Raw genomic sequence first — 27,041 nt, 5'->3', positions numbered from 1 at the left:
GCAGGCTCCGCGTCTAACGGCCCCCTCGCCGAGCCAATGAAGGTTTAGCACAGGGGCCTTCCGTGTGTGACACCTAGCGCGGGGCGGGACTTCCGGCGTCCTCCTCCGGGCGGTCATTTTGGCTTCTCCCCTGTGTTCATCCGGGCAGAAGTTCCGGAGCGGTGGGTCTGCGCGGAGGTGACGTGCCGGAGAAGGAGTCGGAGGAGCCGTTGTCCCCGCCGCACAGAGGCGGGTCTGAGGCTCGGCGACACCGCCCAGGGCGCCCCGCACGAGGGCCTGCCCGCTCCCCGCCCCGCTCCGCCCACAGGCCCGGATGGCGGCAGCCACGCTGAGGGACCCGGCTCAGGTAAACGCTGCGTTCCCCGGCCCCTCACCGCCTCCCAGGTCCTAAAGCGCCGGCGGAGGGGCGCCTGCTCACGTCCTCACGTCCCAGGCCTGACTGTCTGGGACAATAGGGCACGGGTAGGTGGGGTCCCGTTTCTGACAATGGCCGTGAACACACATGACATCTCCGCTTCTCTGTTCAGCTTTACTGTTGTGGTTGTGATGAGGAGCGGGGGAGTGTTGCAGGCAGAGGAGCCGACCCGTGCCGAGGCTGGGAGGTGCGACTCAGCTGGCAGCGTTCGGGAAAGCTGGGGTCCGGTGTGCCTGCGAGGAACGGTGTTTGAGGCGGAGTCACACCTGGAATAGCAGGCCGAGGGTTCTACCTGCATCTCGGGATTCTGGAAGCTGTGGAGAACGGTAAAGAAAGGAGCGACACGAATTACGTCAGGGCTTTAAGAGCTTCTCAAAGGTAGTTGGTTGGAGGGTGGTGGAAACATTGAGGCGCTGGAAGGTTGACTCTTCAAGGACGCAGAGCTAGGAAGAGGAAACCCTGAGGCACAGAGGTGAGGCATCCAGTCCCAGATTCACCTGGCTCACATGCCGGCCTGAGCGCACTCAACCTGACGTGGCCCGGTTCCTCTGGAACCTGCCTGTTAAAACATGGCTACGGACGCTCTCATGGAACCTGCACCGGTCCGTGTACGGTGTCCCGGGCCCACACTGGCTCCTCCCCCTCTTGTGTTCTCTGTCCCGTAGTGCCTGGGGACTCTCAGTGCCGTTCCTCTAGACCTTCCAGACCTTGGGTAGAGGGACCCTCGAGAAACCCCAGGCTTCCCCCCGCCCTGGGTCCATACCAGGGATTATATAGAGGTGTTTCCGTTTTGTGCGCCTGAGGGAAACAGCCGAGGAAAGGTTATCTCCATACTGGCACACAAGAACGCTTAGAGCTTTAGGGAAGCTGGGAGCGTTAAAGAAACCACAGATTCCTTTTCCTTCAGGTGGGAACAAAGAGCAGTGAGACAGGATTCAGGACTGAAATGGCTGCCTGAGAAGTTGCTTATCTGTTCTGGAGGTGACTCGAGCTTTGGATTAGAGGACGGAGATGATCTTACCCAGGTCTTCCTCTGGCTTCACTGTGGAGAAAAGATCGTGAGGATGAGGGAAGAGGAAGGAAAACTAAGGTGGAGCCCAGTGTAACATTCCAGTTCAGGGTTCACAGAACAGAGTGGTGGCTTAGGAGAAGTAACTGGATTCTGGATCTGTTTTTATTAAGGGCCAATTAGATTTCCTAATGTGGAGGGGAAGTCGCATGCTTGGTCTGCTGCTATTGCTGTAACAAAATACCATAAACTAGGTGATATATAAACAGCAGAAATTTATTTCTCATAGTTCTGGAGGCTAGAAGTCCAAGATCAGGCTGGTCAGTTTCTGTGTCTGGTGAGGGCCTGCTTCCTAATTTCAGCCCAGAGGCCCCATCTCCTAATACCATCAGCTTGTGGGGGGTAGAATGTCAAAATATGAATTGGGGTGGGAGACATAAACATTCTATAACAGCGGGAAAGTGAAGCACTTTCAGAGTTGACCCTAGGGTTTTGATCTAAGCAACGGGAAGGATGAAAATTCCATCAATTGATATGGGAAAATTGGTCATAGAGTAATTTTCACTGGGGATATTGTGAACTTTGTTGTGGCTATTTTAAGATCTGAGGTGTTTCAGACACCACTGGGTAAAAGCATCAAGTAGGCAGCTGAACACCCATGTTTCGAAATCTGGGGAGGGCTTCAGGATGGAGACATCCAAAATATTGTGGCTACTGTATATGTCCAGGTAAGTTAGCTGTGATTACAAGAAGCAGTCTCTAGGCTATGATGGTAAAACCATTTTCAGACTAGGAAAGGGAAGTAGCCGAGGACTGGGCCTCTTGCTTGGATATCTGGTTGATGGCATTGAGTTTTACATACTGAAGTTAACAGAAGTGAGTAACATGAAGGGAGAAAACATTGAGGATGGTGTAGACTCATAGCCGATGAAGAGTACCAGGAGAAGAGTGGACATGAGATGGACACAGAAGCATAGAAGTTGGCCCATTAATACTCAGTCCTTGGAGCTAGTGTTTATTCCACTTAAGGGACTTCATGGATTTTGTGGCAACTTTGGTGGGGCCTGGGATATTTCATTCAGTATGGAGGATAAGATTAGGGGCAAATCTGGGAGAAACACTGGGACTCAGGTAGGTGACCAGTAGGGCTGGGCTTTGAATGAGGGGTTAAGTCAAAATCAGAAAGTTCTGACTGCAGAGGGCACAGCAAGGGCAGCACAGAAATGGAATGAGGCCATGGGTATCTGCAATCTGCAGGTCAGTCTGGGTTGTGGAGGTTGTAGCAAGAGACCAAGTTAAGCAGGAAGGACTACATACCAGGCTTCACAGCTGCCTCTGGCAGTGAGGATCATCAGAGGATCAATTGAATCTTGATTGAATTTACAAAAAACTCTCTGGGTACCATGCAGCAAGTAACATGGGGAGGCCAGGGAGATGCCTGTACCTTCCTGTGGAGCACGAAGTGGCTGTGGCTTCTAAGAAGCAGCAAGGGAGAACCTCTCTAGGAAATGAAGGTATTTAAAGGCAATCATACATGCTGTAGCTAACACACACACTCAAACACAGGGAATATGCATTCCCAGAAAAGATTTGAGTGATCCCAGAACCTCTGAGGTAAGGAGATTAGTGAAGGTCTTCCCCTGCACAGGGCCAGTTCTTAATGACTGGAAAAGTTGGCTTTTATTTATTTATTTATTTTTTAAATTCAAATGCCTACATCTCAACAAAAGATCACAGAGCATACAAAGAAATAAGGAAACATGGCCCAACCAAAGGAACAAAATAAATGTCTGGTAACTGGCCATATAGAAATGTAGGCCTCTGAATTACTTGGCAAAAATTTAAAACAGCTGTGCTAAAGATGCTCGGTGACTTAAGAGAACACAAACAACAATGTCAGAAAACAATTCATGCACAATGTGAGAATGTCAATAAAGAGATAGGGACTGTAAGAGAGAACCAACCAGAAATTCTAGAGCTGAAAAACAATTAAGCTGAAAACTTTACTAGAGAGGTTCAGTAGCAGACTTGATCAGGTAAAGAATCTACAAACTTGAAAACAGGTCATTTGAAATTGTCAAGTCAGAGGAGCAAAAAAAAAAAAAAAAAGGAGAAGAAGAAAAGTAAAGAGAGCTTAAGGGGCATGTAGGATACTAGCAGCTGACCCATATATGCATTATGGCAGGCCCAGAAGGAGAAGAGAGGGACTTTATTTGCAAAACGTATCTAAGGACAAGTATCTAAAATACATAAAGAACATTTATAACTCGATAGTTAGAAACAGTTTTTAAAAACAGGCAATAGATTTGAACAGATATTTCAAAAAAAAGTTTGGCAAAAATTTACATAAAAAGATGCTGGAAAGAGTCATTAGGAAAATGAAAAACCCATAATGACTTAACCACTGTGCACTTTTAGAATTGGTAATGTCACGGAACCTGTTCTGGATCACCCGGCAGAAGAACCAAGCAGCACTCCGAGATGTTGGAAGGCTGGGGGTTTATTTTATGCTGGCAGGCTCAGAGGCGATCCCTCTCCAGAGGTCTGAGCCCCGAGCATAAGCAGAGGGAGTAATTTATAGTTTGTTACTTCTGCATTCCGCATTAGTAGTAATTTGGTGTCTGTGAGCGTGGCAAGTGGGGTGGGAAGAAGAACCCGGAAGGGAAGTCTTCAGTCGAGGACTGGAATTTCCCTATCAGTCCTGTTGGCCATCTTGTAACAGATTTTTCCCTATCAGTAACATTAAAAACTGGCCATACAATCTTTTGTTAAGCATGTGGAGCAAATGGAACTCTCATCCACTGATAGTAGGAAGGGAAATTGTACAAGCACTTTGTAAAGCAATTTGGCAGCATCTTTAAAATTAAACATACAGGGGTGCCTGGGTGGCTCAGTTAAGTGTCTGACCCTTGATGTTGGGTCGTGAGACCGATTGAGCTCTGTGCTGAGCATGGAGCCTGCTTGGGATTCTCTCTCCCTCCTTCTCTCTGCCCCTCCTCCCCTGGTGCACACACTCTCTCAAGATAAATATACATTTTTTAAAGTTTATTTTTGAGAGAATGCATGCATGTGTGAGCAGGGGAGGGGCAGAGAGCAAGAATCCCAAGCAGGCGTCACACCATTAGTGCAGAGGTTGATGTGGAGCTTGAACTCATGAACTGTGAGATCATGACCTGAGCCGAAATCAAGTTGGATGCTTAACCACTGAGCCACCCAGGTGTCCCAATAAATAAACATTTTTTTAAAGTTTATTTGATGGGGCGCCTGGGTGGTGCAGTCAGTTAAGCGTCCGACTTCAGCCGGGTCACGATCTCGCAGTCCGGGAGTTCGAGCCCCGCGTCAGGCTCTGGGCTGATGGCTCGGAGCCTGAAGCCTGTTTCCGATTCTGTGTCTCCCTCTCTCTCTGCCCCTCCCCCATTCATGCTCTGTCTCTCTCTGTCCCAAAAATAAATAAAAACGTTAAAGTTTATTTGAGGGGCGCCTGGGTGGCTCAGTCGGTTAAGGGTCCGACTTCAGCTCAAGTCACGATCTCACGGTCCGTGAGTTCGAGCCCCGTGTTGGGCTCTGGCTGATGGCTCAGAGCCTGGAGCCTGCTTCCGATTCTGTGTCTCCATCTCTCTCTGCCCCTCCCCCGTTCATGCTCTGTCTTTCTCTGTCTCAAAAATAAATAAACGTTAAAAAAAAAAGTTTATTTATTTTGAGATAGCATGAGTCAGGTAGGGGCAGAGAGAGAGAATGCCAAGCAGGCTCCTTGCTGTCAGCACAGAGCCTGATGTGGGGCTCAAACTCACAAACTGAGATCATGACCTGAGCCAAAATCAAGAATTGGACACTTAACCAACTGAGCCACCCAGGCACCCCTAAATAAACATTTTTTGAAAATAAATAAAATTAAACATACAGCTTTCATACAACCCAGTCATCCCATTCCTAGGTATTTATCCGAAGGAAATAAAAGGATATGTTTATGCAAAGACCTGTGAACAAATGTTTAAAACAGCTTTACTTTTAATGGAAAAGGGGGAAAAAACTCAAAGTCCATCAAAAACAGTTTGAATGAATAAACAAATTGTAATACCTCTATATAATGGAATATCACTCAGGAATAAACAATTTTCTTTGTCAGCTGTAACAAAATACCATAGACTAGGTGGCTTAAAGAACAGAAATGTATTGTTCAGAGTTCTGGAAGCTGGGAAGGAAGTCCAGATTAAGTGCTTATTGCTTTGGTTCCTGATGAGGATTCTTCTTGGTTTGCAGATGGCTCTCTTGTGTCTTCACATGATGGAAAGACGGGGAGTGACAGTTCTCTGGTGTTCCCACTCCCCTCTTTTTTTATTGAAGTATAGTTGACATTAATTTTAGTTTCAGGTGTACAACATAATGATTTAACTATTACATACTTTACAGAATGCTCATTATAAGTGTGCTATCTCTCACCAAAGTTATTACGATGTTAGTGACTATTCTCTATAATGTACTTTTCACCTTTGTCACTTGTTTTAGAGCTGGAAGGCTGTGCCTCTTAATCTGCCTCACCTGTTTCGTCCATCACCCCACACTCTTCCCTTTTGGCAACCACTAGTTCTCTGTATTTATAAGTCTGCCTCTGTTATTGCTGTTGATAGTTTTGTTTTCTACATTCCATAGATAACTGAAATCCTATCTTACTTGTCTTTCTGTGACTTATTCCACTTGGCATAATACCCTCTAGGTCCATCCTTGTTGTAAATGTCAAGATTCCTTTTTTTTTTTTTTTTTAAGGTAATCTCCATGCCCAGTATAGGGTTTGAACTCATGACCTGGAGATCAAGAGTTGCACTGTCTACCAGCTAAGCCAGCCAGACACCCTATGATTTCTTTTTTTTTTTTTAATGGCTAAGTAATATTCCCATGTGTGTGTATCATGTCTTTATTCATTTATATATCAGTGTACACTTAGATTGTGTCCATATCCTATTTATTGTAAATAATGCTGCAGTAAACAGGGATGTATATATCTTTTTGAATTAGTGTTTTCATTTTCTTCAGGTAAATACCCAGAAGTGGAATTACTGGATCATAAGGTTTTTCTATTTTTAGTTTTCTAAGGACCCTCCATACTGTTTTCCAGAGTGGCTGCACCTCTTTACATTCCACCCAGCAGTGCACAAGAGTTCTCTCCTCTATTTCATCATCTTGTTATTTCTTGTCTTTTTGATACTGTTTTGACTGGTGTGAGGTGATATCTCATTGTGGATTTGATTTGCATTTCCCTGATTACATTGAGCATCTTTTCATGTCTGTTGGCCATCTGTATTGTCTTCTTTGGAAAAATGCCCATTTGGGTCTTCTGCTAATTTTTAATTGAATTGTTTCAGGTGTTTTGGTGTTAAGGTGTGTGAATTCTGTATATATTTTGGATATTTAGTATTGGGGTATTTGGAGTATAATATATATGTTATATATATTATGTATACATATATATATTATATTTTTTGGATGTATCATTAGCAAATATTTTTTCTAATTCAGTAGGTTGCCTTTTTGTTTTGTTGATGGCTTTGCTTTGCAAAAGTTTTTTAGTTTGATGTGGTCCCAATTGTTTATTTTTGCTTTTGTTTCCCTTTTGTCCCTTTTACTTTTTGCTTTTGTCTCCCTGAAGAAACATATCCAGAAAAATGTTGCTAAGGCTGATGTCAAAGAAATTATTGCATCTGTCTTTTAATTTTATGGTTTCAGGACTTACATCCAAGTCTTTAATCCATTTTGAGTTTTTAGTTTGTTTTGTTCTGTTTTATTGTTTTGAGAGAGAGTGTATGCATGTACTCTGGGGTTTGATCTCATGAACCATGAGATCATGACCTGAGCTGAAGTCCAAGAGTCAGACACTTAACCAACTGAGCCACCCAGGTGCCCCCCACCCATGTTGAGTTTATTTTTGTGTATGGTGTAAGAAAGTGGTCCAATTTCGTTCTTTCGTATGTAGCTGTCCAGTTTTCCCAACACCATTTATTGAAGAGACTTTTCTTCATTGTGTATTCTAGCCTCCTTTGTCACAGAGTGACCATATAAGCATAGGTTTCTCAGCTCTATTCTGTTCCATTTTTGTGCCAGTACCATACTGTTTTGATTACTATGGCTTTGTAGTATGGTTTGAAATCTGGTGTTGTATATTTCCAGCTCTGTTGTTCTTTCTCAAGCTTGCTTTGGCTATTTGTTGGTTTTTTGTGGTTCCATACAAATTTTTGGATTCCTTGTTCTAGTTTTGTGAAAAATACTATTGGTATTTTGGTAGGGATTGCATTGAATCTGTGGATTGCTTTTGGTAGTATGGACATTTTAACAATGTTAATTCTCCCATTCCATGCACATGATACATGGTATGTCTTTTTATTTATTTGTGCTGTCTTCATCAGTGTCTTATAGTTTTCAGAAAACAAGTCTTTCACCTCCTTATCTACATTTATTCCTAGGTACTTTACACTTTTTGATGCAATTATAAATGGAATTGTTTTCCTAATTACTCTTTCTGCTGGGTTTTTATTAGTGTGTAGAAACACAGGGGCGCCTGGGTGGCGCAGTCGGTTAAGCGTCCGACTTCAGCCAGGTCACGATCTCGCGGTCCGTGAGTTCGAGCCCCGCGTCGGGCTCTGGGCTGATGGCTCGGAGCCTGGAGCCTGTTTCCGATTCTGTGTCTCCCTCTCTCTCTGCCCCTCCCCCGTTCATGCTCTGTCTCTCTCTGTCCCCAAAATAAATAAACGTTGAAAAAAAAAAATTAAAAAAAAAAAAAAAAAGAAACACAACAGATTTCTGCATATTAATTTTATATCCTGCAAATTGACTGAATTCATTTATTAGTTGGAGTCTTTAGGGTTTTCTGTATATAGCATATCACCTGCAAATAGTGACAGTTTTACGTTTTTCTTCCAACTTGGATGCTGTTTAGTTCTTTTTATTATCTGAATTGAATGAAGGTGGTGAGAGTAGATGGTGAGGAAAGCTTTCAGCTCTTCACCATTGGGTATGATGTTAGCTGTGAGTTTTTTCATATATGGCCTTTATTGTGTTGAGGAATTTTCCCTCTAAACCCACTTTGTTGAGAGTTTTTATTATGAACGGATGTTAAATTTTGTCAAATGCTGTTTCTGCATATATTGAGATGATTATATCATTCTTACTTTCCATTTTGTTAATATATTGTATCATGTTGATTGATTTGCAGATACTGAACCATCCTTACATCCCTGAAATAAATCCCACTTGTTGTGGTGAATGACCTTTTTCATATGTTGAATTCAGTTTCCTAATTTGTTGAGGATTTTTGTATCTGCGTTCATCAGGGATATTGGTCTGTAGTTTTCATTTTTTGTGGTGTCTTTGTTTGGTTTTGTATCAAGGTATATGCTAGCTTTGAGGATGAGTTTGGAAGCATTCCTTTTCTATTTTTGGAGTAGTGTGAAAAGGATAGGTATTAATCCTAAACGAAATATTTGGTAGAATTCACCTGTGAAGCCATCTGGTCCTGGACTTTTGTTTGTGGTGAGGTTTTTGATTACTGATTTAGTTTTGTTACTAGTAAACAGTCTGTTCAAATTTTTTATTTCTTTGTGATCCAGTCTTGGAAGGTTATATATATATATATATATATATATATATATATATATATATTAGGAATTTATCCATTTCTTCTATGTTGTCCAACTTGTTGGCATATAATTAATCCTTTATATTTCTATGGTGTTAGTTGTAACTCCTCTTTGATTTCTGATTTTGAGTCCTCTCTCTTTTCCTTTATGAGTCTGTCTAAAGGCTTATCTCTTTTATCTTTTCAAAGAACTGTCTCTTAGTGTCCCTGATCTTTTCTATTGTTTTTCAGTCTTCATTTCTTTCTACTCAGATCTTTATTATTTTTTTTTTTTCATTCTACTAACTTTCGACCTTGTTTGTTCTTCTGGTTACTTTAAATATAAGGTTAGATTGTTTGAGATTTTTCTTGTTTCTTGGTAGGTCTGTATTGCTATAAACTTCCCTCTTAGAACAGCTTTTGCTTCATTCCAAAGATTTTGAACTGTTGCATTTCCATTTTTATGTCTCCAGCTGTTTTTTAATTTCTTTGACCTATTGGTTGTTTAGTAGCATGTTGTTTAGCCTCCACGTGTTTGTGTTTTCCATTTTCTTTTCTTGTAATTGATTTCTAGTTTCATACTGTTGTTGTTGGAAAAGACACTTGATATGATTTCAATCTTAAATTTACTGAGACTTGTTCTGTGGCCTAACATGTAATCTATCCTGGAAAATGTTCCAGATGCATTTGAAAAGAATGTATTCTGTTTGGAAATGATGTTCTGTGTATATCTGTTAAGTCTATGTGTCTAATGTGTCTTATTGATTTTCTCTCTGGATGATCTGTCCATTGATGTAAGTGGAGCATTGAAGCCCCTTTTTTAAGAAGAAAAAAAAATTAAACATTTATTTATATTTGAGAGACAGAGAGAAACAGAGCACAAGCTGGGGAGGGTCAGAGAGAGAGGGAGACACAGAATCCAAAGCAGGCTCCAGGCTCTGGGCTGTCAGCCCAGAGCCCATCACGGGGCTTGAACTCACAGACCACGGTATCATGACCTGAGCTGAAGTCAAGACACTCAACCGACTGAGTCACCCAGGAGCCCCGAAGTCCCCTTCTATTACTGTATTGTTAGTTTCTCCCTTTATGGCTGCCAATATTTGCTTTATATTTGTAGGTGCTCCTATGTTGGTTTCATAGATATTTACAGTTATGCTATTCTCTTGTTGGATTAATTCCTTCATTTATAGTTATGCATGACTTTTGTCTTTAACAGTCCATGTCTTAAAGTCTACTTTATTATTATAAGTATTGCTACCCCAGCTTGTTTTCACTTCGGTATGCATGGAATATGTTTTTTCATTCCTCTATTTTCAGTGTGTATGTCTTTAGATCTGAAGTGAGTCTGTTGTAGGCAGCGTATAGATAGGTCTTGTTTTTTTTTTTATCCATTCAGTCACCCTACATCTTTTGATTGGAGCACTTAGTCCATTTACATTTAAAGTAATTATTGGTAGGTATGTACTTAACTGCATTTTGTTTTTTTTCTTTTGTGCTCTTCCCTTGTGATTTGTTGGCTTTCTTTAGTATTACAAGTTTTTAAGTTGGTGGTCATGTAAATTCTAAAAGCACTACATTTATTACTCTCTCCCCCCACGAAGTTTTATGTACATGATGTCATATTTTACATCTTTTTGTATATATTGCTTAACCAATTTTTGTAAAAGAAAATTAATAAAACCAAAATTTTACTACTTTTGCTGTTTAGCCTTCATACTAGCTTTATAAGTCATTGATCCACTACCTTTATTATATACTTGTCTTACCAGTAAAACTTTTCCTTTCATAATTTTCTTCTAGTTATATGTTTTTCTCTTTTCTGCTTACAGAATTCCCTTTAACATTGCTTGTAAGGCCAGATGAGTGGTGATGAACTTTAACTTTTGTTTGTCTGGAAAAGTTTTATCTCTTCTTCAATTCTGAATGATAACCTTGCTTGGTAAAGTTCTTGGTTGTAGGTTTTTTTCCTTTCAGTATCATGCCACATGCCACTCCCTTCTGGCCAGAAGTGTTTCTACGGAAAATTCAGCTGATAGCCTTATGGAGTCTCCATTGTATGTAGGTAACTGTTAGCTTTGCTTTTGCTGCTTTTAAGATCATCTCTTTAGATTTTGTTTCTACTTTAACTGTTACGTGTTTTGGTGTGGACCTGCTTGGGTTCATCTTGTTTGGGGCTCTCTGTGTTTCCTGGGATTGGTCATCAGTTTCCTTTCCCCAGGTTAGGGAAGTTTACACCATTTTCGCTCTTCTTCGGAGACTCCTACAGTGCAAATGTTGGTACAGTTGAGGTTGTCCCAGAGGTCCCTTCACTTATCCCAGTTTTAAAAAATACGTTTTTCTTTTTGCTATTCAGCTTGAGTGCTTTGCACTGCTATATTTCCACTGCCATATCTTCTGGCTCACTGATCCATTCTGCTGCATCTTCTAATTTGTGAATTCCCTCTAGTATCATTTTCATTTCAGTTATTGTATTTTTCAGCTCTAGTTCTTTTTTATATCTCTTTATTGAAGGTCTCACTGAATTCATCCACTCTTCCGCCAAGACCAGTGAGCATCCTTATGACCGTTACTTTGAACTCTTTATCAGGTAGATCGTTTCATTTAGTTCTTGTCCTAAGGTTTTGTTGTTTCATATTTGAAACATACTCCTCCTCTTTTCACATTTTGTCTGACTCCTTGTGTTTGTTTGTATGTATCAGGTAGAGTGTACAGCCATACCACCCTGAATGTGCCCGGTCTCATCTGTATGTATTAGTAGATCAGCTACGGGGGTTCTGGTCTTGAAAAGAATGACCTTTTATGTAGAAGGCATCCTGTGGGGCCCAGTAGCCCAGTCCCCCAGTCACCAGGACCAGTTGCTGCAGGGTGTGTCCCCTGTGTGTGCTTTATGAGCTCTTTTGTAACTGGGCCAGGACTGCTGTGGGCATGCTAGTGGGTGGGGCTGGCCCTCAGCCCATCTGTGTGCAGTGACCAGCCGTGACTACTACAAGCATACTGGTGGGTAGGGCTGGTCCCTGGTGTGGCTGGCTGAGAGGCCAAGCTGTAGCTGCTGCTGGTATGCTGGTGAGGGGGGCCGATCTCTCCTCCCTGGGGCAGGACAGGAGATGCTTTGGAGAGGTGCCTGTCTGGGGCTGCCTGCTGGCTGAGGCAGGGCAGGAGCTGCTTTGGACAGGTACCTGCTGGGGTGAGTAGCTTAGGTCGAGTGGGTTTGCAGGGGGATGCCAGGAAGGGGGGAGGGTCTAGCAAGGTAGCACTGACAGACGGTCCAAACTGACTCCCGCAAGCATCCAGTCAGCTAGGCTGAAGGAGAGCAAGAAAAATGGCTCCTGCCAGCACTTCTCTTCCTTAAAAAGGCTTCTACAGGGGCGCCTGGGTGGCTTGGTCGGTTAAGCGTCCGACTTCGGCTCAGGTCATGATCTCACAGTCCGTGAGTTCGAGCCCCGCGTCGGGCTCTGTGCTGACCGCTCAGAGCCTGGAGCCTGTTTCAGATTCTGTGTCTCCCTCTCTCTCTGCCCCTCCCCTGTTCATTCTCTGTCTCTCTCTGTCTCAAAAATAAATAAACGTTAAAAAAAATTAAAAAAGGGGCGCCTGGGTGGCGCAGTCGGTTAAGCGTCCGACTTCAGCCAGGTCACGATCTCGCGGTCCGTGAGTTCGAGCCCCGCGTCGGGCTCTGGGCTGATGGCTCAGAGCCTGGAGCCTGTTTCCGATTCTGTGTCTCCCTCTCTCTCTGCCCCTCCCCCGTTCATGCTCTGTCTCTCTCTGTCCCAAAAAAAATAAATAAACGTTAAAAAAAAAAAAAAATTAAAAAAAAAAAAAATTAAAAAAAAAAAAAGGCTTCTACAGATCCTTGCTCCTCTGGCATATGCTCTAAAATTAGTCAGTAAATCTTCATATGTAATACAGTTATTTTTCAAACTTCTGCCTTTTGTCCTGGGTTTCAGCCTGAGTGTTATGGTATGCTGGCCCTTTAAGAACAGAATCTCAGTTTCCTATATAGCCTTCTGGCTCTCCCATTACCAGAGTTAAGCTCTGCTCATTTCAAAGTCAGACATTGTGGGGCTCATCTTCCTGGTACAGGTCCACAGGACCAGGGGTGCCGGATGTGGGGATTGATCCTCTCATTCCTCAGAGAGGACCTCTGTGCCTGTGGTATCCCTCCTGCTTGTGGCTTGCCATGCTTGGGGTTTGGTTATGGACCATATCTCTGCTCCTCCTACCCTTCTCGATTTGGCTTTTTGTCTTGAGCCGTGGAATAAGTGTTCTGGTGGCCTTAGTCATTTTCAGAGTGAGTTGTGTTATACTTAGTTGTTGCCTTGTTGCGTTTGTGGGAGGAGGTGAGCCATGCTGCTCTGCCATCTTCCTCTGTTGTCTCTTACGTGGTATCACTAATCTCTTGATGAGAGTCCCAGCCAGATGACCTTATCTAACATAATTACCTGTCCGTACTCCACCTTCTAATTCTACTACATTGGGTTTGGGGGTTCAGCCTATGAATTTGGGGGGCACGTACCCACTACATAACAGGAATGAAATGTGGCTGTATGTAATAACGTGGATGAATCTCTAAATAACTATGCTGAGTGGAAAAATTCAGACAAAGTGAACACACAACATGGTTCTGTTTAAGATTGTTGAAAATGCAAACTAATGCATTATAACACAGGCAGATCAGTTGTTTCCTGAGAATGGTGGTTGAATGGGGGAGAGACGTAGTGGAAAGGGTTGTAAGAAAATTTTGGATGGTGATGAATATGTTTCCTGTCTTGATTTTGGTGATGGTTTCAGTGGTGTAGGTCTACGTTAAAACTCACCACATTGTACACTTTAACTGTATTCAGTTATTATAATTCAATAAAGCCACGAAAATACAGATAAATAAAAAATACTTTTGCTTCTAGCAAAATAAAGAATGTATCTGAGGAGAATGGTTGGAATGAAAGCAATAAGGAGAAGAAACTGTAGCTACCAGCATCACATCCTGAAGAAGAGAGGAAACTGCATTTGTTTCTTCTTTCTCTCCCTCTGCCCAGTGGTATCAGTATGCAGTTAAGGATAAAGCAGAAACCCCCCTAAAAAGATAAGAGTTGTTGGAGTCAATATCATACCATTAGGGCTTGAGGGGGATCCAGCACCAGATACTCCTAAAACCATATAACCCAGTGTTCCTAATGAGAGGGAAGTTTGTGCTGGATTTTGGGAATTATGGTCATTTTTAAGCCAATGGGATAGGCAGAAAACTGCCCCACTTAAATGTCCTTGTCTTTTTTAGGTTTATTTATTTATTATTTTGAGAGAGAGAGAGAGAAAGGGCACGTGCACAAGTTGGGGAAGGGCAGAGAGAGAATCCCAAGCAGGCTCTGTACTGTCAGCACGTGGAGCCCGACTCAGGCCTCGATCTCACAAACCCGGAGATCGTGACCTGAGCCGAAACCAAGAGTTAGATACTTAATTGACTGAGCCACCCAGGTGTCCCTTAAATGTCTATGTCTTAATGTCGGATTACACAGCAAAGGAGAGTTAATGTAGTAGGTAGAATTAAGAGTACTAATCCACTGACCTAGAAATGGGGAGATGATGCTGGATTACCTGAGCCTGCCCAGTATGATTGTAAGCATTCTTACGTGGGGAAACGATAGGCAGAAAATGGAAAAAGTTCAAGTGATGCAGGGTGAGAAAGACTCAGCTGGCCGTTTCTGGCTTTGAGATGAAAAGGGGCCATGAGCCCAGGTCTGTGTGTGGCCTCTGAAACTGGAAAAGGCGAAAGAATAAATTCTTTCCTAGCGCCTCCAGAAAGGAAGGCAGCCTTGCTGACTCCAGTGGAGACCCGTTGTGGACTTCTGACTTCCAGAACTGTAATTCAATGTTGGTATTGTTTAAGCAGCAACAAAAAAGTCAAAAGGCCAGTTTCACATGTTAAAATGATACCCAGTTGAAATTGTGCATTATCAGTATACTTAGGGTTGCCAGATTTAGAAAATAAATAATATATATATTTTTTACTATAAGTATGTCCCATGCAATAGATCTTATAAAGTTGTTCATTACTCATCTGAAATTCACATTAAACTGGGTATCCTATTCTGTTAGGGAATTCTAGATATATTAGAAAGCACTATGAGCATGTTTTGCTATTTTAAGAATCCTGGTTAGGGGCGCCTGGGTGGCGCAGTCGGTTAAGCGTCCGACTTCAGCCAGGTCACAATCTCACGGTCCGTGAGTTCGAGCCCCGCGTCAGGCTCTGGGCTGATGGCTCGGAGCCTGGAGCCTGTTTCCGATTCTGTGTCTCCCTCTCTCTCTCTGCCCCTCCCCCGTTCATGCTCTGTCTCTCTCTGTCCCAAAAATAAATAAACGTTGAAAAAAAAATTAAAAAAAAAAAGAATCCTGGTTATTCTTTGTGATGAAGAAGGATAAAACAAATGCATTTATTACTTAGCTGACTGCCGGTAGGATAACCTAGGATAAGATCTGAAAGTGTACACAAAAGTGTCCAGTTAGCTTCAGGCTATTAGGAGAACCTTGTGAGTGACTTGGAGAACATTCTGGGGCCCTGATACAGGTATGCAGATGCACTACTGAGTGTCAGAATAATCAAATCGTTTATGAATCACAGTTTGATCAGCGTTAGGAGCACCCAGAAACACCCCTTACTTGTCCCTTTTCCATGCCCTACCCAACCACAAATATTCAAACACAAACATGCACACATCCCCCTCTCGTGCTTTACTTAATAGAAGATTATGACCTGAAGTTTCAGCAGTGGGAAAGTTACCGATCACATCCACAACTACCTAATGCTCCATGAGGATTTATTCAATTCCCAGTTGATAGATGTTAGGTTGATTCTGTGATTCTCCTCTTTGTCATTAAAAAACAATGTACAGGGGCGCCTGGGTGGCGCAGTCGGTTGAGTGTCCGACTTCAGCCAGGTCACGATCTCGCGGTCCGTGAGTTCGAGCCCCGCGTCAGGCTCTGGGCTGATGGCTCGGAGCCTGGAGCCTGTTTCCGACTCTGTGTCTCCCTCTCTCTCTGCCCCTCCCCCGTTCATGCTCTGTCTCTCTCTGTCCCAAAAATAAAAAACGTTGAAAAAAAAATTAAAAAAACAATGTACATAAAATAGCTTTGTAATTATGAAAGACTTGGTCTTATGAGTATTACTAAATTGAAACAACTTATGTGAGCAAAGAAATTTTCTGGTGTAACGACCCAGTGTTCCTTCTTTGTCACTAGAGTCTTCTCATTCAATTAAATCAGCCTCTAGCACACTCTCTAAATTGGTTGATAAAGTAGTTTCTTTTAACTTAAATATTGTCTTCCTCATTCAGACTAGAGTTGGTATCTTTGGAAATTCCTTGCAGTTTTCTCTATAATTTTATGACTTAATATTGACATTCCCATGAGAGTGCCAGTTTGTTGAGCAGAAACAGGAGTGGGGGGCGGGGGTGGGAATGTATACATTTTTCCTGGGATATTGCAGATTGGAAGGCTTAGGAGGCATAGGAAATTTAGTCAGCATCTGTGATATTAATGTAATGTGTTTGAGCTTCGTGGTCTGGGCTTTTGACTCCACATTGTCTTTGTTCTTTGCAGGTCCAAGCAGTGGGTTCAGTACCTTCTCAGCAGTGGACCCTCTTCCTGTGAAGCCAGAGCCATATGCACCATCCTGATCCTGGTATGTTTGACTCTTTTTACTCATTTACTTGTGTTTTTTCCTTTTGGGTAACCCTGACTCACAAACACCTCTCTTCTCTTGTGTCTGCCTGCTTCTCAGCATTTCCTCCCATTGTGCTCATTAGCAGTGGCAACTTGTTTTTCAGTTCTGCTTGAGGGCAAGGAAAACATCTTTTTCCAAATACAGGCTCTGGGCTCTAAGTTCCTTCCAGAATATAAACTGTTATTTGAGCTGCAGGGAATTTTGCTTTCAGTGTTGAATAGCCATTGTAGGATACAAAAGAAGCTGTTGTATGAGCAATTATCCAAACACAGAATTTCATGAAAATGTAAATGTATGTCTTTTTCAGATTTTGAGAGTTTAACGGTAGGAATCCAATGCTGATCTGAATTTTAAGCTAACGCCCAAAATGTTTATTTTGTAAACACTGGGTGAAAAATGTTTTGTGTGAAGGTATGGACAGTGCATGTGGACCTTGAGGAGTATAAATCTCTAAATTGACTAAATAGTATTTTAATCTAATGCTATGAACGATGCAGAAAAGGTCACATGTCTTGTGTAGGGACCTGTTTCCCTTTATGTTCTTATCAGAAGAAGGTAAAAATGTGAGAAAGCTAGAGGTTGGTTTGTGTAGTTTGAGCTCAGTTCCAACTTTCTTCTGAGGGAGGGAGGATTGAGAACACTACTCATTTCTAAAAAGTTTCTGCTTTTATCAGATGGATGCTCAGGAAGGCTTCTTTCTGCCTATGTTGATTCTTACGCCAAAGTAGCTTATTTTAGGCCATCAACAGAAACACTTTGGGTACAAATTTGGTTCCAGACCACTGCAATAAAGCAAGTCAGATGAGTCGTTGATTTCCCAGTACATACATAACTGTTGTCTTTACAGTATATAATAGCATTATGTCTTAAAAACAGTATACATACCTTGAGAAATACTGTCTTCTAAAAAAAAACATTAACCCTCATCTGAGCTGTTAGTGAGTCATAATCTTTTTGTTTATGACCCTGAACGTGGGGGTGGCTATGGCAGTTTATTAAAATAAGGCAGTGAAGTTGCCATATCAGTGGATCTTCCTGTCACAATTTCGCCAAAGCACACGATGCTGTTAGATAGCATCTTATCCACCAACTGGATTTCTCTAGTCTTCAGGCCTCTCCCCAGAGTAAGATCCCCCTCAAGCAACCAGTTCTCTGGTCATCCACTTCCGGTTTTATTGTGAGCTTGTCCCTTGCAGCAATTTGGTCACATCTTGTCTGCTTTTTTTTTTTCTTAACATTTATTTATTTTTGAGACAGAGAGAGACAGAGCATGAATGGGGGAGGGTCAGAGAGAGAGGGAAACACAGAATCTGAAACAGGCTCCAGGCTCTGAGCTGTCAGCACAGAGCCCGACACGGGGCTTGAACTCACACACAGCAAGATCATGACCTGAGCCGAAGTCGGACGCTTAACCGACTGAGCCACCCAGGCGTCCCGCATCTCGTCTACTTCTAATTCTAGTTCTCTTGCCATTGCCAGCGCATCTGCAGTGACTTCTTCCAAACTCCTGCTACCGATGAATGGCAGCTAAATGGAATTCCAGAAGGATTTCAGTTTACTTTTCTGGCCTTACAAATCATATTCTTAAGACTTGAAAGTCAAAATTACTCCTTGATCCACAGGCAACAGAATGGATGTCGTGTTAGCAGGCATGAGACATTAGTCTCATCATACATCTCCATCAGGATGCTTTGTCACTGAGCAGTGATATTTTGAAAGAGATCTTTTTTTCTGAGCACTGTGTCTCAGCAGTGGGCTTAAAATATTCAGTAAACCAGGAGCACTTAGGTGGCTCCGTCAGTGAGCGTCCGACTTTGGCTCAGGTCATAATCTCGCCGTTTGTGAGTTTGAGCCCCACATCAGGCTCACCGCTGTCAGACTGTCAGTGCAGAGGCCTGCCTCTTTAGATCCTCTGTCCCTCTCTCTGCCCCTCCCCCACTTGTGCTCTCCCCAAAGTAAATATTTTTTAAAAAATTATTTAGTAAGCCATATTATAAACAGATGTGCTGTCATCCAGACTTTGCTGTTGTATTTATACCACGGGCAGAGTAGAATTCCTAAGGGCCCTGGGCTTTTCAGAATGATACGTGAGCCTTGGCCCTAACAAGCTTGACTTTTCCAGCTATGAAAGTGCTAGATGGCCATCTTGCAGTCGAAAGCTGCTCGGTCTGCATTTGGAAAATCCGTGGTTCAGTGTTACCACCTTCACGAACGATCTCCGATCTCCGCTAGGGCTACCAGAGCACTTGCTGCAGCTTCTGCATCAGCACCTGCTGCCCCACCTGGTCCTTTGCTGTTAGGAGACGGCTTCTTTCCTTCAGTGTCACGAGCCAACCTCTGCTAACTTCAAACTTGTGTTCAGCAGCTTCCTCACCTCCCCTGGCCTTCATAGAAGGGAGAGAGTTAGGGCCTTGCTCTGGATTAGGCTTTGGCTTAAGGGAATGTTGTGACTGCTTTGAGCTTCTGTCCAGAGTACTAAAACTTTCTCTGTATCCGTAGTAAGGCTGTCGTGTGTTCTTATCATTTGTGTGTTCACTGGAGTAGCACTTTTTTTTTTAAGTGCTTATTTTTGAGAGAGAGGGAGATAGAGGATCCAAAGCAGGCTCTGCACTGTCAGCGCAGAGTCTGATGCAGGGCTTGAACTCACAAACCACGAGATCATGACTTGAGTTGAAGTTGGATGCTTAACCAGCTGAGCCACCTAGGCGCCCCTGGAATAGCACTTTTAATTTCCTTTAAAGACTTTGTGGGTTTTTTGCATTCATAATTTGGCTACGGGGTTAGTTTTTGGCCTGTCTCGGCTTTCAACATACCTTCCTTACTAATCTTAATCATTTCTAGCTTATGATTTCAATGAGAGAGACTTACAACTCTTCTTTTCATCTAGAAGCTATTGTAGGATTATTAATTGGGATAGTTTCAATATTGTGTCTCAATAAGGAAGCCTGAGGGTAGAGCAGTCAGAACAAATACCACAGCATTTATAAATTCTAGGTGGCCCTTTGAATAGGGCCTCATTACCTGCAAATCCCAAACCTGTTAAGTATTTCACAAGAGAGTCATGAGGTTTAGGATGTTTTCTAATTGAATGTCCAAAAAGATTATTCTTGGTGCATGTACTGTTTGTCCCCCCTCCCCCCCCCCCCCCCCCCCCGGAACTGTGAGAAACTCTTAGCATCAACACACAACAGGTTTCTCTCAGCCTTTCATACCATATCCTTTAAGTAGCAAATCATGGGGCACCTGGGTGACTCAGTTGGTTAAGTGTCCGACTTCGGCTCAGGTCATGATCTCCTGGTTTGTGAGTTCGAGCCCTGCATCAGGCTCTGTGCTGACACCTCAGAGCCTGGAACTGCTTGTGATTCTGTCTCCCTCTGTCTCTGCCCCTCCCCCATTCACATTCTGTCTCTGTGTCTTGAAAATGAAGAAACATTAAAAAAATGTAACTATCGGGGCGCCTGGGTGGCGCAGTCGGTTAAGCGTCCGACTTCAGCCAGGTCACGATCTCACGGTCCGTGAGTTCGAGCCCCGCATCAGGCTCTGGGCTGATGGCTCAGAGCCTGGAGCCTGTTTCTGATTCTGTGTCTCCCTCTCTCTCTGCCCCTCCCCCATTCATGCTCTGTCTCTCTCTGTCCCAAAAAATAAATAAACGTTGAAAAAAAAAAAATGTAACTATCAAATCACAAATCATGTTCTTTGCCAACTCAATTCAGGAGTATATACATCAAAATATCCTTAATGAGTCTATATCTTTATCTGTTTAAGCCCCCTACATAGATAAAATATACAGTTTTATTTGCTGCTTTCTCAGACACACGGAGTAACTCAGAACTACCTCTACAGAAGTGAGTACTCGTGCACGGTGCTCCTGTCTTTCTGTTCTCTCTTCTCAGTCCTTGCATAGGTAATCCTCTTACGGTAGGTGCTACGTAAAGCCGTAGGAGCTAGTGAGCACAACTGGTGTCGGTCAAATCTCTAACGTGACATAGAATTCGCTTTGGAGCCTTCTGTTTTATAACCCACATCTCTTGAGAACCCTAATAACATTTGCAGAGTGTGGAGAAAGTTCTGCATGGAGAATTGGGCTTGGAAAGCCTTGGAATCCCTTTCATGTCCAAGTGTGTGAGGCTATAATGGTCTCCGTCATACTCCTCTGTAAGTGGCTGTAAAACTGGACCAAATACCAGAATCCATGGCCTTCAGGTGTTGGAAAAAAGCACTGACTGGGCGGTGACCCTTGAGAAAACAAAACCATGGCAGATGAGGTCCCACAAGCTATGTGAGTGACAATGGAATGCTGTGTGCATTTGGATCTGTAACCTTTGGGGGCATCTGGATCTGTAACCTTTGGGGGCATCTGGGGTAGAACTTGTCGCCTCTGGGAGCACATGGACTTCATGAAGTCTGAAGCAGCATCATTGTTGCTAACCCTTTAGGTGAGCAGTTGCCGGCAACTCCCCAGGAACCTGGCCTGGCCTGTTGAGGAGCAAAGCTGCTTCACCTGTGTTCCAGGAGGTTCTGATGTGCGGTGCCCTTCGCAGAGGCCCACGGAGCTGTGAGAACCACACTGCCCAGAGGACCCTGCACCAAGCGACGTCAGCGTGGAGCCAATGAAGGTCCAGGAGACGGGCGTTTCCACGTGTGCCAACTCCTCAGGGTGGAACTTGCGGGGTCCTGGTGGCAGTCATTTTGGCAGCTCTCGAATCCATTTCCTGGTCAGAGGCTCCAGAGTGCTGGGTCGAGACGAGGTGAGGACTGCAGCGGCCCGAGAGGAGGTGTCCCCACTGCTCAGAGGAGGGTCTGAGACGCCGGACCACTCCCAGCCCTGCTCTGCCCACAGAGTCCGATGGCGGCAGCCGCGCCCAGGGACTCAGCTCAGGTAAATGCACAGCCCCTGGGCCTCAGCTCTGGGCACCCGCTGGCTTCCCTGCGGTCCAGACCCCGGGGTCCCGGACAGGGAGGCGCTCGTGGGCGGGGGCCACGTGTCTGAGCACCCGCTTGCAAGCTCCAAACCGAGGTGTGAGTTTTGTGCGTGCATAAGCAGAATATGAGGCAGAGTCATGCCTAGACTTACAGGCCAGGGGTGGGAGTGGGGGGTCAGAGGAACAGTGGAGACCAGATATCGTTGAGCCCCACCCACCCTCTACAGATGAAGTACTTTTAGAACGTATCGAAGTAAGAGGGTGTTCAGGACCCTGGAGAGACATTAAACTAGAGGTTATGTGGGGGGAGGCCTTCTCCATTCTAGCGGTAAGATGAGGTTGTCCTGGGGCACAGCTACCCGTTTGCCGGAGCTGTGAGTATCCAGAGAAATGCAAATGTTCTTTCGTTCTGATGGTCTCGATCTTCTCTTACCCATGCTTCGTAGCTGCAGAAAACATACCGGGAAGGTTAGCGGGGAGGCTACGTAGATGTAAATTGTGGCCATGGAGGTAAGGGGAGTTGTTGGATTTTTAACTTCCTTCTTCAGGTAGAACCAATCTGATTTTCTACTGTGGAGAGTGAGTTAGAATAAAGCCCTAGGGGCCACCCCTGTCTCTTTGTCTCAGAAAGCTTTGCCTGCAGGCACGAAGTGGGCAGCTGGATATAAAGTCTAAAAATTTGAGGTGGTTCAACATTAGATGTGTAGGTGGTGCTTTGTGTTGCATTTAGGAAGGGAAATTCTGATTATGGCAATAACATTATTAAGAGGCCAGGAATTTGGGCACTGAGTTCGAACCTGTTTCTTGGAGCAAGTGGCCTCTCAAACACGGGTAAGGGACAGAAGACTTTCAGGGGAAGAATGGACATGAGCAGGCTGCTGCTTATTTGTGGCAAGCTCTCATGGAGCTCTCAGGGTCTTTAAAGACCTTGTAAAGTGAGGCTCTAAATCCAATACGATTAGTAGTATCCTTAAAAGAAGAGGAAATTGGGGCGCCTGGGTGGCGCAGTCGGTTAAGCGTCCGACTTCAGCCAGGTCACGATCTTGCGGTCCGTGAGTTCGAGCCCCGCATCAGGCTCTGGGCTGATGGCTCAGAGCCTGGAGCCTGTTTCCGATTCTGTATCTCCCTCTCTCTCTGCCCCTCCCCCGTTCATGCTCTGTCTCTCCCTGTCCCAAAAATAAATAAACGTTGAAAAAAAAAAAAATTTAAAAAAAAAAAAAAAAAAAAAAAAAAGAAGAGGAAATTGGAACACATACAATGAAAGGCAGGTCTTCATAGTGGATTTGAGGTTGCCCTGGAAAGTGGGGTCCATCTTGCCAAGCACTCTGGATGCTGTGGGCTCAGTACTAGGGAGAGGCACTTACGGGGTAAAAGAGGTGTGTGAACTGAGGGACACCCCCCCCCCCCAGGCCTTCAGTATCAGGGACTTAGGTGGGAGGGTGGAGTCTATCTTTGGTTGTACCTGGCCGGTACACTGTGGAGGATTTCAGGGACATTGCCTGGTTGGGGGCTGGCGAGGCCATGCCCACCCGAGCTTAAGATTATGTCTGTCTGCCCACATCGTCCTTGTTCTTGTAGAGGGTTGGACATAGTGATTTACTGGCAGCAGGGCTTGGTATCTCCTCTCAGTCGGGCGGCCTGCGAGGAGAATGAGTGTGGGATAGATGTGTGGGTCCTGTGGAGAGGGGACTGTTTGTAGTTTCATCTCTCCCGCATTACGACAGGATACTGTGACCTTTGAAGACGTGGTCGTGTACTTCTCCTGGGAGGAGTGGGGTCTCCTTGATGAGACTCAGAGATGCCTGTACCACGATGTGATGCTGGAGAACTTTGCACTTGTGATCTCACTGGGTAAGACCCTCACCCCCACTCCATGGTATCCTGCCCCTCACATTTGGGTTGTAGAGATTGTAGGGACTGCCATCACCAGGGCCGGGCTCAGCAACTGCCCTCTTGCTGAGCCCACAACATCAGCGTCCAGCACTGTTGTCCACATCCGTGGCCCCTGCCCAGGTTTTTCCCCTCCTTCTAGCTCATGTTTCTTCTGGTCTCTGGCAGCAGTTGCTTGGAGGACCAGGGACTGTTTGTACACACAGTATTATTTTTGTTGCCAGTTTTTGGTCGTGTGCAGAATTGCTCTGGGGCATTGCTAGTCCCTGCCTGTCCTTGCCTCAGGGATTTGTGTCATCCAAGTCCTGCTTCGCTCACCCGGGGTTTAGAAGAGTCCAGGGTCTTAGCAGGATGGCCCACCGGTGTATTTATGCCAGTGGTGGCACACGTCATTTCTGTTTTTCCTTCCCCCTTCCTCAGGTTTTGTCCCTTGCTGTTTCCATCTTCCATACATCAACCTTTCTTCTCTACTGTTCCCAATGTTAGGTTACGCGTCCTTAGTCTTTGAATACCATCTAGTCAGTTGCAACCAGATGTTCTGGTGCCTGGACATAAACTCCCACACAGCACTCCCAGCTGCAGGCCAGCGGCAGGGGTGCATTGGAGAACCTGCTTCTTCCTGTGCTGCTGCCCCCCCACCCCCAGTCTTGTGACATTAGAGTTCCAGGACTGCAGCCCTTTTACCAACCCGACCCCAGCACCCTCATCTTGAAAACACATCCAGTGGACTCGTTCTTTAGTGTGCCCGACAGATATTTGTGTTGAGCCCTCCCCTTCCACCAAAGATAGCATGCACTTCACACCAGCGTCTCTGGGCTTTCAGGTTGCTGGTACGGAATGGAGGACGAGGAGGCACTTTCTGTGCCACGAATGTCACTGGGCAAGGCTACAGATCCAGGTCCACCCGTGTGGAAAGCTCATCCCTGCGAGAAGTGTGTCTTGGTTGGGAGAGATATTCTGTACCTGGCAGAGGACCAAGGACCACATCCGGGCCAGAAATCCTACACCTGTGAGGCATGCGGGAAGCAGTTGTGGTTCAGCACAAGCCTTCACCAGCACCAGAAGCACAACGAAGAGAAGCCATTCAGTTGGGACATGGAGGTTGTGACAAGCTACAAGTTGCACGTGTCAGGGAAGCCCTTCCCCTGCGGGGAGATAGGGAAGGACTTCCTGGCCATATTGAGTCTCCTCCAGCATCAGGCCACTCTCAAAGGGGCAAAACCACACAGCAGCTTCGAGCACGGGGAGTCCTTTCAGGGCGGAAAAAGTCTGCACACATGCAGCGACTATGGGAAATCATTCAGCTGTGACTATAATAAACTCTTCCAGCCTCAGCAGCTTGACCCTAGAGAAAGTTCCCATGCCTGGGAGAACTGTGCGAAACCTTTTAACCAAAGCTCCATCCTGAGTAATTGCCAGAGAGCTTACCCAGCAACAAGGTCTTACGAGTGCAACGAATGTGGGAGATCCTTCAGCCAAAGCTACAACCTCATTCAACACCACAGAATTCACACTGGCGCAAGGCCTTACAAGTGCAGCGAATGTGGAAAAGCCTTCAGCTTCAAATTCAGGCTTGTGCAGCACCTGCAAATTCACACCAGAGTGAGACCCTATGCATGTAGCGAATGCGGGAAAGCCTTCAGCTACAGCTCTACCCTCATTAAACACCAGAGAGTTCACACGAGAGAGAAGCCTTACAAGTGTGGCGAGTGTGGGAATTCCTTCAGCCAAAGCTCCAACCTCATTCAACACCAGAAAATTCACAGTGGAGCAAGGCCTTACAAATGCAACGAATGTGCAAAATCCTTCAGCTACAAATGCAAACTTGTTCAGCACCTGCGCATTCACACCGGAGAAAGGCCTTATGAATGTGGTGAATGTGGGAAATCCTTCAGCCACAGGTCCACTCTCAATCAACACCAGAGAATTCACACTGGAGCCAGACCTTATAAGTGCAATGAGTGTGAGAAATCCTTTAGCCAAAAGTCCAACCTCATTCAGCACCGGAGAGTCCACACAGGAGAAAAGCCTTACGAGTGTGGGGAATGTGGGAAATCCTTCAGCCAAAGCTCCCACATCATTCAGCACCGAAAACTTCACACCAGATAACCTCATGAGCTCAACAACTGTGGGGAAATGGCTCGTAAGCTACATATATGTTACATATGTGCAGCAGATGTCGGTGGAAAGCCTTCATCTAAACGTCCGGCCTTGTTGGGCCCCAGAAGGTCCTGCCCAGAATATGGTATTTCATAGAACTAGAGACCTTGTGAGGGAGCCAGCTCTTGGCAATTGAACGTCACACACGTGTGAACGTCCACACTGGGGAGATCCCCCAAAACTCCTAGGTTTGTGGGGAAGCTTCTGGGAGCCCTGCATATTCTTACTCTGCTCTGCCAGGTTCCTCATTCAGGGCAGAGGTCCTTTCTCAACCACTGTCAGTGATGAGTGGGGGGGCATGTAACACAGCAAGTCCCTTCTTCCTCATTCGGGTTCTGACCCAGTTTTGACAGTGCCAAGGGGTTGAAATGAAAATACTGTTTACCTTCTAGACCTCCTTGCAGTGCACCACGAGGACATCGTATTTCTCTTCTGACCACCTGTAGGGCTCCCGCGAGAGTGGTTCCTCTTTCCCAGGGCTGTCGCACGATGTCGAGCATTATCATGGGGAAGCTGTTCCCGAGCACTGCAAAGGAATCATGTGCCTTCATGTGTAAAGTTCACTTTCTGGTGTCATTGGCTGGTTGTAAAACTACGATAGGAGCCAGGTTGAAAACCCGTGATTGTACAGAAACAGAAGATGGCAGGACTTAGGATATATAAACATCTAACAAAACTTGCGTCCACTGACATGCTGGTTTGTACACTCCACACCAGTGTTCCTCCTATAGTTGTGGAAATCGAGGCCATCGTGCCAATCTTAATTTTTAGCCCATCTCACAGATATTTGCTGCGTAGGCAAGAAAATGGCAATAGGATTAGAAAATCCCACTGAGATCTGTAGCTTTTCTGACCAGTTGCTGACCCAGATAGAAATGACCTTGAAACTCTTCTTTGATGCAGGGCATCCCTTCCCCAGGCATGAGGAAGGATGGCGGACTCTTGTGCAAAAATATAGGGGACCCAGACCTCTATTTGATTTTTAAAAAAAGCTTTATTGAGGTATAATTAACATGCTGTAAAACTGCACATATTTAAATTGTATACAAAACCATGGGTGGTAATAAATCTATATAACTCCTTTTATTTTGTGCCCTTTTTAAACCTCTACCCTGCACAGTAAATTATTTTGTATTTTTTACATGATTAGAGTCAAATGTTTTACTTTTTTAAATTGTGGTTTCCTTTATGCTGAATAATTTTGAGAGAGCTCATTTTTTTATTGCTGAATGCTATTCTGTATGGATGTACCATGATTTTGCTTACCCCACTTACCTATGCGCTTGCTGATCACCACAAATAAAACTTCAAATGTACGTTTTGCTGAA

At 44.5% G+C, this 27,041-nt stretch overlaps 1 protein-coding gene across 1 annotated transcript; it reads left to right on the top strand.

Annotated features, from left to right (window-relative positions):
• Positions 1-85: 85 nt before the first annotated feature.
• On the top strand, positions 86-27,041 carry LOC112851230 (zinc finger protein 418-like). The gene is made up of 5 exons (XM_025914773.2): positions 86-346; positions 16,618-16,699; positions 21,178-21,620; positions 23,388-23,514; positions 24,377-27,041. Exons 3-5 carry the CDS (start codon positions 21,588-21,590, stop codon positions 25,660-25,662), a joined length of 1,446 nt encoding a protein of 481 aa, XP_025770558.2. The 5' UTR covers positions 86-346; positions 16,618-16,699; positions 21,178-21,587; the 3' UTR covers positions 25,663-27,041.

Source organism: Puma concolor, chromosome E2, assembly GCF_028749965.1.
Source record: "Puma concolor isolate L17-30 chromosome E2, mPumCon1.1.hap2, whole genome shotgun sequence".
Taxonomy (NCBI): Eukaryota; Metazoa; Chordata; class Mammalia; order Carnivora; family Felidae; genus Puma; species Puma concolor.
This window is presented reverse-complemented; position numbering and strand designations above follow the sequence as displayed.

Coding starts and splice junctions, on each gene's coding strand:
- LOC112851230 (XM_025914773.2), top strand. CDS start 21,588: ATGGCGGCAGCCGCGCCCAGGGACTCAGCTCAG. Junction 21,621..23,387: donor CGCCCAGGGACTCAGCTCAG/GTAAATGCACAG, acceptor GCATTACGACAG/GATACTGTGACCTTTGAAGA. Junction 23,515..24,376: donor TGCACTTGTGATCTCACTGG/GTAAGACCCTCA, acceptor CTGGGCTTTCAG/GTTGCTGGTACGGAATGGAG.